Below are 13,318 nucleotides of genomic sequence, written 5' to 3'. Positions count from 1 at the left end.
TACTGAAATGACGTGTAGCGCACTACCAAAGCGCAGTTCTTCCGTCACAAGCAGCACTTTCATTGTGTTTATTATGTAATTATGGCAGAGGATTCCTTGTATGGTAATATACTTTCGATCGCTGAACGTTGATGTTCTATTGTTCAATGCGAAGAACTGGTCTACCAACCAGTTTGCAAGCGACTCTGCAAACCCAGTTGCAACCTACATCGTGCCATTCTGCAATTCCCACCGCCCGCGAAATGATGGCGCAATCTTCCTCTCCTACATTATTGGGTTCAGTAGAATACCAGTTTCTGTAAGAGACTTGTATGCCACCCTCTCTGCACTCCCATCTTCCTTCCTCCTCGATATCATTGCAGTCGATCCACACATAGCCGCCTGCTGGAATCAAAGATACAATAAACTCGTTTTCTTGACTTGAGCTGGGTGCGGCCAGAACACCATCCAGCTTACCACACTCGTCTCTAGCATTGGACCAGAGAACGTTGGAGTCCGTGATCCTGTAGCAAGAGTCTCCCCAGTGATGCCAAGACTCCGGACAGGAGGAGTGGTGACTCATAAACGTAAAGCATTGCGGTCCTCCAGACGAAACTACTCCAAAGCAAGGGCTGTGTAGCAAGGCAATCAATGTGAACAACATTAAGGACGACATGATGCTCTTGCAAACAAATTAACGTAGATATCTACAGTTTTGCCTTTTACGAATCAAATGATTGTCTAAATTTCCCCCGAAAAAGTTGGCTGTTGAGAGTCAATAATTATTATGCGTTGCACCGTAGTCTACCTGCGATTCGTTCCTTTGTAAAACCACCACTTATGTCACAAATTTCTCCAGTAAAAAAGTGTGGTTCTTCGGTGCTGAGTTTTCTCAACCAAACACTCTGGTGTAAAGTCGTCCAGCCGTTACTGATAATGGTTTGTCAATAATACAGGAACAATTTGGCACAGATGAACACACAGTGACAGCTTATAGACACAAGAGATATAATTACCTCTCAATAAACTTGCTTGTTATTCTCAGAAAGACAAAGTTGACCTAAATGGTTGCTTCGTAGAGGAGTTGTGATACCTCTTGTTTCTGCATCACCAATAGAGCAATATACTGTTATCTGCTACAATGAGCACACTTTAATTGGCTAACACTAACAATAGTTCATGAATAAACATGAGCAGTCAAGAGGATTTTATATGGACGACATTGACCGTCAGTATCGGCATGCCACACGCTACCTGGTTCATGGTTTCTCTCGGTTTTTCTTGCCGTTTTTTTTACTGATTGTAAAATCAATTTGACTTAATTACCAAGTTGACCTCTCGAACAAATTTTGGACTGCGTCCTTGTTCAGAATCCTTTAGTACACTGTAGAATGAACAATTATTGATTGGTTGAAAATCATAAGTGACGTTTGCATTGATTTGTTGGTGTTGTGCTTGCTGTTTTTGTCTTTCCTTGTAGAAAAAATTAATTTGAGTCCATTAACAATTTTGACCAAGAGAACAAATTGGGGACTGCTCATGATCCTCTGATATACCACAAAACAACGGAAACACACTGACTGCATGCTTTTTGTTTTAAGTTATTATCTCAGCATACTGATTGTTACCGCTGAGTCAATACCCATAAAGCAAGAACCTTGTTTGGACTCTCGGCCGGTGATTTTTGTTGTTATGAATTACTAAACATCCCAAAGTGTTTTTCATAGAAGCTGGTTGTTCACGCATTACTCTATCACTTAAAAGGGACCAATAAACCAAATCAGTTATGGGTGTTTGTTTTTGATGCTTGGTGTTTCTTTGTACAATATCATGTTCTAACTAACCAGAGTGGTCTCTATGTGATTGTCATGTGGAATACCAACAGAGGTACATCAGTTACATTACAATAACGAAGGGCTTAATTTTGTGAGCAACCAATCAGAGGAAAATGACACCTTCTGAGTCTATATCACATTTTCAACACGATTCTAAACCTAAGTTTTGTACTCACTTTTGTGCACACATGTATAAGCTAAAACAAGTGTCAACATGATAGATTCTCGTTCGTGTTTGAATGCTAAAAACCATGTGAGCAGGTGTCAACATGATAGATTCTCGTTCGTGTTTGAATGCTAAAAACCATGTGAGCAGGTGTCAACATGATAGATTCTCGTTCGTGTTTGAATGCTAAAAACCATGTGAGCAGGTGTCAACATGATAGATTCTCGTTCGTGTTTGAATGCTAAAAACCATGTGAGCAGGTGTCAACATGATAGATTCTCGTTCGTGTTTGAATGCTAAAAACCATGTGAGCAGGTGTCAACATGATAGATTCTCGTTCGTGTTTGAATGCTAAAAACCATGTGAGCAGGTGTCAACATGATAGATTCTCGTTCGTGTTTGAATGCTAAAAACCATGTGAGCAGGTGTCAACATGATAGATTCCCGTTCGTGTTTGAATGCTAAAAACCATGTGAGCAGGTGTCAACATGATAGATTCTCGTTCGTGTTTGAATGCTAAAAACCATGTGAGCAGGTGTCAACATGATAGATTCCCGTTCGTGTTTGAATGCTAAAAACCATGTGAGCAGGTGTCAACATGATAGATTCTCGTTCGTGTTTGAATGCTAAAAACCATGTGAGCAGGTGTCAACATGATAAGCATGTTTATAATTTAACATGTTTAAAAAAATGGGTACAACAAATGAGTTTAAACTCGAAACTTTTTACAATGAGTGTGACATTCTCATTAGATTTTGGTTGAATGTAAACAAAATGCAAGAAATATTTGTTATTATAAGCAACCTTCGCCTGTTGATGAGAGAATCAATGTCAGAACGTCATCACCGTATGGCTAGAGATCGAAGTCAATTAATTTAAAACCATAACAATTTAGAATGTGAAGGATAAACGTTCAGTTAATTAACGGAAAAAAAATACCCAGCCGTGACCTGATGACAGTAAAAAAGGGAATCAATGTGTGGTGAAGAGTGCGTAAGTCCTTACTAGTGCTACGTGGGGTGTTTTCGTCTTCGTAGCGTTTTCTTAAACCCTTTTTTAACATTCCTGGCCAATATTTTCGGGCGAAAAACTTTTAATATGTTCTACAATCCTTGCGACATTTTCTCAAACTTTCTCAAAATTTTTGATAATTTACTAACCTATTTTTTCTCACTTTTAAGTAAATTTGTCGTGATTTTGTTATTTTTTTTCGTCATTAAATAATTGTTTATGTTGACTAATTTAGTTAATAGTAATAATAATAGTGGGCATGTATAATGCGCGGGTATCCATCTAAATATGCTCATGGCGCAGTGACACAAGAAACGGGAAAAAACGGTTATGAAGTCCTCATCAGATGAGGCTTGAGGGAAGTTTTGAACAAAGCTATTGATGGAGAAAGTTTAATATGATCCGGCAAGTCGTTCCATAATGAATGAGCAGCAGAAGTAATTGATCTCTTACCCCAAGATGTTTTTTGGCCAGGGGTTTCCTTAAAAGATGTTTGTTATTAGATCGCATATAGACTGGCGGTTGGAAGTATGGGGTTGGAGTCCTTCTGAGAGATATGGTGATAAAGTGCCGTTTGATATGAGCGATAGACATACACAAGGACTTTAAAGATGATTCTATCCTTAATGGGTAGCCAATGTAGATCTTGTAGGATATGTGTGATGGGACTCTAGTGTTGGACCGGGTTACAATTCTGACGGCAATGTTTTGAAGGCGAGACAAGCGGTTAATTTTATTATGCAGTCCATAGAGGAGAGAGTTTCCCATGTCAAGTCGGGAGGTTACAAAGGTGCGAACGAGTTGCTCTGTAGTATTTACTTCGTTTACTTTATTTACTTCGTTTATTTACTTCGTTTATTTATTTATTTTATATTTTTAGTTTAGGGGTAACCAACTACATTTTGTACTCTCATTGCATGTTTGCGTGGTGTGAAAGCTTGCGAAATCTCTGAATGTCATCCCATTTGTGATGAACCACTTTGGTAGTTCTGAGGACTTTTCCAACACAGTTGATTCTCCGCGATTTACCCAGGTGTCGGCCTTTCTCTTCAGCGTTACAACATCTGAAAATTTGTTATTAAGCATCTACCAATTCAATGCAACAAGGTCAACTATCTTCACTATCTCAGCAGGCGAGAAACTTCGCCTTCCAATGATTCCCCTTTGCCTCCTCGCGTTGCGGGGCAACGGTCTCTTCCTTGCTTTTAGTCTGGCTCTCCATGTTTGCAGGGTGGCAAATATCTTCTAAATGACCTTAGCCAGTCCAGTCACTGTATAAATACTCGTTCTGGACAATGAGATCACGCTCCAGTGAATTACATAACAAATCCATGACTGTTCAGCTCAAGCGCGTTCCCGCTTAAGAAGGCGTTACGAGAGGTTTAGTAAGTAACGCGGTAGTAAAGCGATACGAATGCTTCGTGAATAACACGTAAGGGCTTTAGTCTTACTAACGTCTTACTTAGAGCCACGTAAGTGACCGATTTACGAGGGCTTCATGAACAAGGCCCCAGGTTCTTGATAATTTTACCGAGACGAAGTTCAGGTAAATTATAAAGAACCAGACCTCGGCGGGTTTAAGCCACTAGTAGAAAACCGATTCAACACACTTTTATTCCCATTCATAAATAACTTTTTGGTCAAAAACATCATCACTTTTTGGTCAAAAAGTAAAATAAATGCAAAATTGATATAGCCTATATAACTACATTTTGTATTTTTGTTCAAGACATGTAAAATAAGGACTGATATTTTGGTAGTATTCAATAAAACCTTTTCCTTCATGCAAAAAAACACACAAATTTGCGCGGCGTACTCCGACCCAGAAAACTCAGTTTCGGCAAAAGCCGGTGACCCACGAACCATTCATACACAGTGTGTGACGTCACACCACGTACCGAAGCTCTGTACACGAGTGTGTCGGGTCGATCGTGTGCGTGCATTTTTATATATACTGTACATGTAAAAAAAAAAGTAAGGAAACTTTTTTCAATCCAGTATATTGTTATTATTTAATACTCTCTTTGTATGTGGTATATATCAATGCAAAGCTGGCCGTTCCTCTTTAAAATGATACCACATTTGCAATGATTACATGTTGCTGAACTTGGCTACACGAATAACAATGAGTCAAATGTGCCTAAATTACCGTTGTCTGTAAATGGTCAATAGGTAATGCTCAATAATCAAACCGATCAAGCTTTTCAGAACCGTTAATGGTTTACACAAAGATTTGCACAAGTGAGCTCATCGGACACAATTAACCCTCATCTCATGAAAAACACCTTGTTTGATGGGTATTTGCAAAACGATATTCTACAGCCGAATGCAGTCCCATACTTGCAGACTCTTGAACCAAATGCCATCTTTCAAGATGACAACGCTCGCCCAAATCGAGCCCGACTGTTGACTGACTACCTGAAAAATGTTGGGGTGCACCGGATGGATTGGCCTGCTAACAGTCCAGACCTGAATCCCATGGAACATCTATGGGACCAGCTTGGCCTCGCTGTCCGCGCCAGAACCACCAACACATCAACTGTGGCTGACCTACCCAGGTTCCTTAATAAAAAATGGAACGCCATCCCTCATCATCAGCGCATCACAAGACTTACAAGTGTGCAGCATGAGAAGAAGGTGCCAGGCTGTCATCAAGGCCTTCAGATCTTCCACTTGTTACTGAACTTTTTGTATCAATAAAGTGTGTTTAGATCAGTACGTTGTCTTGCTCTATACCAAACTTCTTGTCTCAATAAAGTGGATTAAGATCAGTAAAGTTGTCTTGCTTGTTTGAATTACAGTGTCAATTTGATGGTACACAAAAATGCAAATTTTGGCACATTTTGATTTGTGACTTTGTCTCATTCTCATTAACGGGTCAAGTCCAGCAACATGTAATCATTGCAACTGAGGTATCATTTTAAAGAGAAACAGTTCAGCTTTGCAATGATATATACCATATACAAAGAGAGTATTAAATATTAACAAATATACTGGATTGAAAAAAAGTTTCCTTACTTTTTGTGAGCAGTACATTGAATGCGGCATAACATCGGACACTTTAGGCTGCATTTTTTCGACACAAAAAACAGCGAAAATGTCCGATGGCAGCGAGTATTGGGAAAACCACAGTATAGATGAGGAAAAGGCATTTCAGGGAGGCACTTCAGAGGAAAGTGAGGGCTCTAGCGATGAGGGGTGCTCACCGGACGAGAGAGAAGCCGAAGACGTGTTACGAGTACATGTAGTTGACCGGTACATGTATTGTAACTGTTACTTTGGATTATGATTGCCTTCTGGCATGGGTATAGTTTTAAAGCAATTCAGGTACACACATACAATATTGACACTTCACCACAAATCTGTTGTTAATAATTGTGTATGAATTCTTTTGTTAATAATTTTGTAGAAATTCTTTTGTTTTGTTTTACAGAAAATATTGCAATGTTGAATATCCGCAGGTGGTGAGCTTGGCCGTTCAACCGCTGCCACTGACATCATGTTTGAGGGCAGCAACACGAAGGACGTTTCCAAACCCTCATGTACAGAACAGTGGAAGGATTTTTGTATCCACCAACGGGTTTATTTGTCTTCAGTCGTAACAATTTTCCTAGTTATAATGATCCGGAGGGAGTGTCAAATAATTTTATAAGCCATAATAATTTACGCATACATGTACATGTATATTGTTTCATTTTGTGTCCTTCAGAGGGGTGTGTGGTTCAAATTGAATAATTTAATTTGAACCACCCACCCCTCTGAAAGACACAACATGTAAATTACTATGGCTTATAAAATTGAGTGTGTGGTTCAAATTGATTAATTTAGCACTTATGTGCAATAAATGTGTCCTCTGTTTTCAACAATACACTATGATTAACATGGTAACAACATTCAACTTGGTTAGCAGAAATATAAAAAAAACAAAAAAAAAACAGCAGCCTAAATGTACACCTCCATAATAACGACAACACTAAAACTGTATGTATTTGCAAACGACAATAGTTTATTTTTGAGTTTAAAATATCAAAATTGAAAAAAGGTTGCCTAGTGATAGCAAGATCATCTGAACATTCCGTCTTCATAAAAAGTTAACTATACAACCCTGTCAACGCCCCTCCCCCTAAAAAAGAAAACCTAGGCCATGTTATGTACATGTACCTAGTTAGCTGTGGTTCTCTTTGTAAATTGTAAATTAAATTGTACATTAAAAGAATATAATAAAATCATTGTGTACAGACCATGTTATTCTGTTTTTAAACAAAGTTGATTGTACTACCCTGGTTACCCCCCCCCCAAAAAAAAAAATAATAAAAAATAAATAAATAAATAAATAAATAATTTCATGGATCTGCTTACTGTAAACAAAGAATCTGCACTTGCGGAAGCAGGGAATTCTGTGCTTACATCAAGCGTGTTTCACAGGTTACCGGCGAATTTTGGCTTTTGCGGGTCATGGGTGCATACTCTGTTTATACCAGGCATTCTACGCTTACACAGCTAGCGCAGAAATTTAGCGTTTGGACGTAAGCAGAGAACGGTGATCATAAGCGCAGAATTTGGTGGTGAACAGAGCCATGAAACTGAGCACAGGTCATTCTGTCTTCAAACAAAGTTGATAATCCTGAAACTTTTGTTCAGCTATACACTATAGTCAGGTCCTGTTAATGTGATTTCCGACATAAAATTCTGGACGACGTTACCATGACGTCATGTATTGCACGTTTTGTGTCTGTGCACAAACGCAATGGCTCTTGAAGTGTAAACAAACCCAGCTTTCGGAAACATGATTTATTCGATTAAAATAAAATTACATGTTGAACACTTCCCAAAACTGTTTAGATTAAGATATATTTGATTGATGGTCATTTTAAAAGCATCAAAACTTATTGAAATAGTGTAATTATTTTTAAAAACTGTATTTCCGGGGAATTTTTTTAAAGATCATGGGTACGAAGTAAAACTTGATTTGAATAGTCAGAATTGTAAAATTGTTAACTTGACCAAGTCCTTATTCCTTTTACGACCGGTGTTATTGCGTTATTTGTTCAATATACATAGATTTCTTACGGTCACCGACTAGCACAAGTTTAAACTTGTTCACAAAATTTGACAAGCCTGAGCATGGCACGTCGTGGACCGGGTTCATTTCAGGCGACGAGCGTGGACGACGAAAATAGACCGCCCGGGATTTGGAATTAATTACGGGTAAAGTCACATTGTTTGCGCCGGGGACCATTTGCCTAAACTAATTCCAGTATTTCGCGTTACTTTCGGAAATTAGACAATGACAAACAAAAACTCTTTGACAGGCCGGAATACAAAAGCAGAGATTTTATTATGCTGACATTTCTCTGGTGGTTGAGGCTCAGTTTTATAAAGCTGCTTATAACAAACAGGCAAAACATTTTGCTTTACAAAATTGCAGAAATTGAGCAGAATACCTGGATTCACAACTTGAACATGAGGCACGGTTAAGCTGCTTTTTGTGTTTAAAAAGGTCTATGTAGTTTGGTCCTGGGCCAATGGCTTTTAAACATGGTAAAAGTGGGTTTTCTCCAGAACGCTCCAAGCCAAATTTCTGAAAAACGTGGGGTCAAACAAACCCGCGCGACAAAGGAATCGTGACGTCAGTGGCGGCTACTTGGTGTGAGAATGCCAAAGCTGGAGAACTGTGTTCAAAACCAATAGGAGAAAATCGTCACTGGCGTCCAGGGTCATTATAACAGATAAGCCATTTTTGACTCTCGGCTGAAAAAGCCGCGCTGCCGGGTGCATTTTTGACTCGAGTTATTTATTACTAAATGCAAATTTATAGGGTCTTTAAGTTGTTGGTATTTTCAGAGGTTGGGTTCAGATTCCAGACATGTTGCTATTGACCTTATGAAAGAATCTTGACCCCTTTCTGATTCGTCTTTTAGGATAGGTTCTGAGTGTGGTGTAACTGCAAATTAGAACTATCTATTACATATTTTGTTAAGCGAAACAGTCTACCTTGCACATGATTTATTGCAAATTGTTATAGTGTGGTAAAGTAGAGGGCCTCAATTTTAATTAAAAAATAGCTCTTTATAAACATACGAAGTGTAATTATAATGTACAATAATTATCTTGTTTTGGGGGACACTGTGCATGCATCGACAAATGGTGGCGCATTATAATGTTCATTCCCACCCCACCCCAGTCGAAAAAAATCACGAATTGTGCCTTGTCTATTTCGCCCCATAAACAAAATAAATAAATAAATACAATTAAAACACAGCGAAGTGCGTCTATGTGCGAATTAAAATATTTCTGAACACAGAAATTTTCTTTAAGTTAATAGCACCTGGTCAATGGGTAGGGTTTCTAAGATTAAGTTCGAGTCCTGGTCCCGGACACTCGTAAAAGGATTCGTCCTCTGGTTGAGACGTACAGTTGGTCCAGTACACTAAGTTGGTAACGCTGGTCCCGTACACTTTGAACCCATTACACTTATCTCAATCAAAACATTTATAGAACGCTAAATATGTATCTTTTCAACACCATAACCAGATTGGCAGAACAGATGGGTTTTCAGCAACAATTTGCTTATTAATGGGTAGCTTGTTCCAAAGTGTCGGAGCCATGACCGAACAAGCACGATTGCCATAGGGTGTCATGTCATCTATCTTAAATAACATGAATACCAGCTAAACAGCATGACAATCCAGAAACAATGACGGTTCGTTAAAGGAACTGCATACTATTGCTAATTAATCGAAATAATTTTCAGCAAAAGAACTTACTTGGTAGTTAGCAATGGAGAGCTGTTGATTACAACATTGTGAGAAACGGCTCCCTCTGAAGTTGCGTATATAGTTTTGGAGAAAGAAGTAGTTTCTCATTCAATTTAGTAATAAAAGACTTCAGCTGAAGCATTTTATTATGCATCTGAAAGCACAACCATATTGTGCAACAAGTGTGTTTTTTCTTTTATTGTCACTCAACTTTGATGACCAATTGAGGCCAATTGAATTCACAGGTTTGTTATTTTATGCAAAATATGTTGGGATATACCAGGTGAGAATGCAGGTTTATGACAATAACTACCAAAGGTGCATTAAGACGGTATTGATCAATCAACTTCAGCCACAAGCAATACCTCGTTGTTCTTTTGATCCACGAAGAAAAACATTGACTTTTTATATAATATGTCCTTCGATACACATTATGGGGAAACAATAATGATTGGTTTGAGAGGTTTAGAAATTCTTTGTAAGACGCAAAACGTCCACAGATTTACAATCAACTTAATGTTGAAAGATAGTGCTGTTATAGTGCTTACCTTGAAGATGCTTGCTGAGGTGCTGTAGTTCTTGAGAAATTAGTAAAATAAAATCACGGAAACAATTTCCTTCGCAATCGGGAGAAAATTATGTTGGCATGTAACAGATTAACGCGACTTTCCTGAAAACATTTTACTTCTTCTTAACAACTTGACGATTATTGAAGCTGAAACGTCTACAGGTAAACTGAATTAAATACATCTCATTCACGTGAGTGAGTTTCATATCATGGCCAGAAACAAAAAGTATCAACACCCTTAATAGACTCTCATAATGGATAATAACTTCAAGCGTATTCATCTCGATTCCTCAAACATAATGAGTCGATACCAAGTTTGCTTTTTAGTAGTCGTTCTATGAATTTAATTCATTTATTACCCTTCGACTGAGGCGTCCCTGCTGCTCGTTCGCTTCGGCCAGAAAGAACGTTAATACGGTAGTAGAATGTCGTCCGACTGTTGAACTGGTAGAAGTACTCCACTTATAGGTGGCATTTGTATGAATGAGATGTTCACTCACAACATTGTATCATTACAGTTTAATCCAGCGTAGTTTGATTTGGCCCATATCACACGTGAAGGATTGGTTTGCGTGGCACTTTGCAAACAGCCGAGTACCTCATGTCACATGTCCCATCCAGCCATTGGCGCCTATTTCCATACATCTTAGAAATGAGGGCACAATGTTCATTCCCTAAGTAATTATTGGGTTCACCGTCACCCCCATTTCTGTAGGAGACCTCCACGTTACCCTCTTTGCATTCCCATGTTCCCTCCACCTCTAGATCATTACAGTCGATCCATACTTCTTCATTATTTTCAATCAAGTCCAATATAACATTGTTTTCTTGACTTGAACTGGGTGCGGCCAGAACACCATCCAGCTTACCACACTCGTCTCCAGCATTGGACCAGAGAACGTTGGAGTCCGTGATCCTGTAGCAAGAGTCTCCCCAGTGATGCCAAGACTCCGGACAGGAGGAATGGTGACTCATAAATGTAAAGCATTGCGTTTCTTGAGATGCAACCCTTTTGAAATAACAGCTATCCAACAATGCAGAGGCTAATATCAAGAACACACGACTCAGCATATTGATGCTAATGTATGCAATTGTATTGGCTCTTTACACAAATTAGGTTAACGAATTTATCAATGGTTTGGTCATTTCAAACCGATTAAAAATTCAGTATACATAATAAATGTTAAAACATTTAAACAGGTTCTTCTAAACAGAGTTTATTAGATTGAAGTCGCTAAAATCTTTGTTTTCCTTCAATTATTGTACTATCCTCTCACTACTGCCGCAGATATTTGCGGAACACTTTTGAAGTTCATCACAAGAACAGTTCGAAGAACAGTTTTCAAATACCTTTAAAACGAAACAGTTTGGCGCAGATGAACACACAGTGGCAGTTTACACGACATGAGATAAATAAGTACAATTTATCTTCTTCAAATAGAGACAAAGTCGACCCAAGGAGTTGTGATATATCTCCTAGTACGAATTACGATGTTCTTAGATAGATAAAGTCGACCCTAATGGTTGTAGCACAGAGCAGTTATGAAATCTCCTGTTTCTGTTTCACAAGCAAGCGTAACTCTGGTTTCAACTGCTAAAATGCGCACACTTTGATTGGCCCACACTAGCATTGAGTCATGAATAAACATACACAATCAGAAGCGAGAGCCAGACGCTTGAAACCCTTCATTAGGGCAGGCCAGGGAAATTAAGATCTTGATGTTTTGCGTTCATTTGCAATTAACAGCACTAACATACACACCCAAAACCGGTGCGATATTTAAAATGCCAAGGTTACGGCAATTTGTATGGTGGGAGCGCTTTTGTTAGTACCATGAATATACCTCGTTTGTGTTACTCTTGTTTCAAGATATTGTTTTGGTTATGACAACATGTCTAGCATACATAAAAATAGCTTTGGTGTGAACGAAAGAAAGGCCTATACTTCAACGTTGTCGATGCATTCAACCGGTGCTCCAGGCTAATGGTAAAAAGTAATGTCACAAGTTCAAGGAACACGTTGCTTTTGATCGGTCGAGTTGGTCTTTGAAAAGCGTTTGTAACCGTTTGTTATAAAATTGATTGGTTAGAAAGATGTAAAAGTAGAATACAATGACCTACACAAATATGCTTCAAAATTGCGTGGTTTTCGTTTTATCTCGTCGACTAACACACTCGGCCATTTATGGGAGTCAAAAAGTTGACTCCCATAAAATGGCCGACCGTGTTAATTCGCGACGTAAAATGAAAACCGTGCAGTTTTGAGTGATATTTGTTTGGATCATTTTATTCTTCTTTTAAAACATCTTTCCACCCATATACATTTCATAACAAACGGTTTCAAACGCTTTTTTTATAGACCAACTCGTCCGATCCAAGGCAACGTGTTCCTTTTAGGCAGGCCTCATTATTTGAAAACACGTGGACATGCTTGATTGGCAGCATATTGCGAAGCAGGACCTTGTAAACTATTACATTGTGCTGTGTAAAAGAAGTATAGGTCTCACATCAAACGTAGTCCAACGCATACCTCGCAGAAAAAAACCGTTTGTTAAAGAGAAGGTACACGTTTGGTAACTGTCAAAGACCAGTCTTCTCACTTGGTGTATCCCAACATAAGCATAAAATAACAAACCTGTGAAATATGAGCTTAATTGGTCATCGAAGTTGCGAGAAAATGTTGACAGAAAAAACACCCTTGTTGAACGAAAAAATACTTCTGGCTAGAAGTCTTTTATTATTTTAGTGATAAATTACCACTTTCTTAAAATCTTTGCTACTTCAGAGGGAGCCGTTTCTCACAATGGTATATACCAAACGTGTACCTTCCATTTAAGCCGCATTGAGCGTCACTGAGACGCATATGTACGCTTATATTATAACTTACTAATACTATACTGTGGAAAAAACAAACACTCAAAGTTGAATTAAACATCACAGCAAGTGAAATTGCGTTTACCAGACACAATACATGGTCAACCAATTGCACCGAAGTGTGGGG

At 38.6% G+C, this 13,318-nt stretch overlaps 2 protein-coding genes across 2 annotated transcripts; both read right to left on the bottom strand.

Moving 5' to 3' along the window:
* Window positions 1-136: 136 nt before the first annotated feature.
* On the bottom strand, window positions 137-655 carry LOC117299597 (perlucin-like protein). Its single transcript, XM_033783146.1, has one exon. It carries the CDS (start codon window positions 653-655, stop codon window positions 137-139), a length of 519 nt encoding a protein of 172 aa, XP_033639037.1.
* A 10,211-nt stretch (window positions 656-10,866) lies between these two features.
* Window positions 10,867-11,292, bottom strand: LOC117299596 (galactose-specific lectin nattectin-like). Its single transcript, XM_033783145.1, has one exon. The coding sequence runs from the start codon at window positions 11,290-11,292 to the stop codon at window positions 10,867-10,869; it is 426 nt and encodes a 141-aa protein (XP_033639036.1).
* Between the last annotated feature and the right edge of the window lie 2,026 nt (window positions 11,293-13,318).

The sequence above is a fragment of the Asterias rubens genome, chromosome 14, assembly GCF_902459465.1.
Source record: "Asterias rubens chromosome 14, eAstRub1.3, whole genome shotgun sequence".
NCBI classification, from domain to species: Eukaryota; Metazoa; Echinodermata; class Asteroidea; order Forcipulatida; family Asteriidae; genus Asterias; species Asterias rubens.
The sequence above is the reverse complement of the archived record's forward strand: the minus strand, read 5'-3'. Positions and strand labels throughout refer to the sequence as shown.

What these genes read in the sequence shown, in the direction of transcription:
- LOC117299596 (XM_033783145.1), bottom strand. Translation starts at nt 11,292, where the DNA reads ATGAGTCACCATTCCTCCTGTCCGGAGTCTTGGCATCACTGGGGAGAC.
- LOC117299597 (XM_033783146.1), bottom strand. Translation starts at nt 655, where the DNA reads ATGTCGTCCTTAATGTTGTTCACATTGATTGCCTTGCTACACAGCCCT.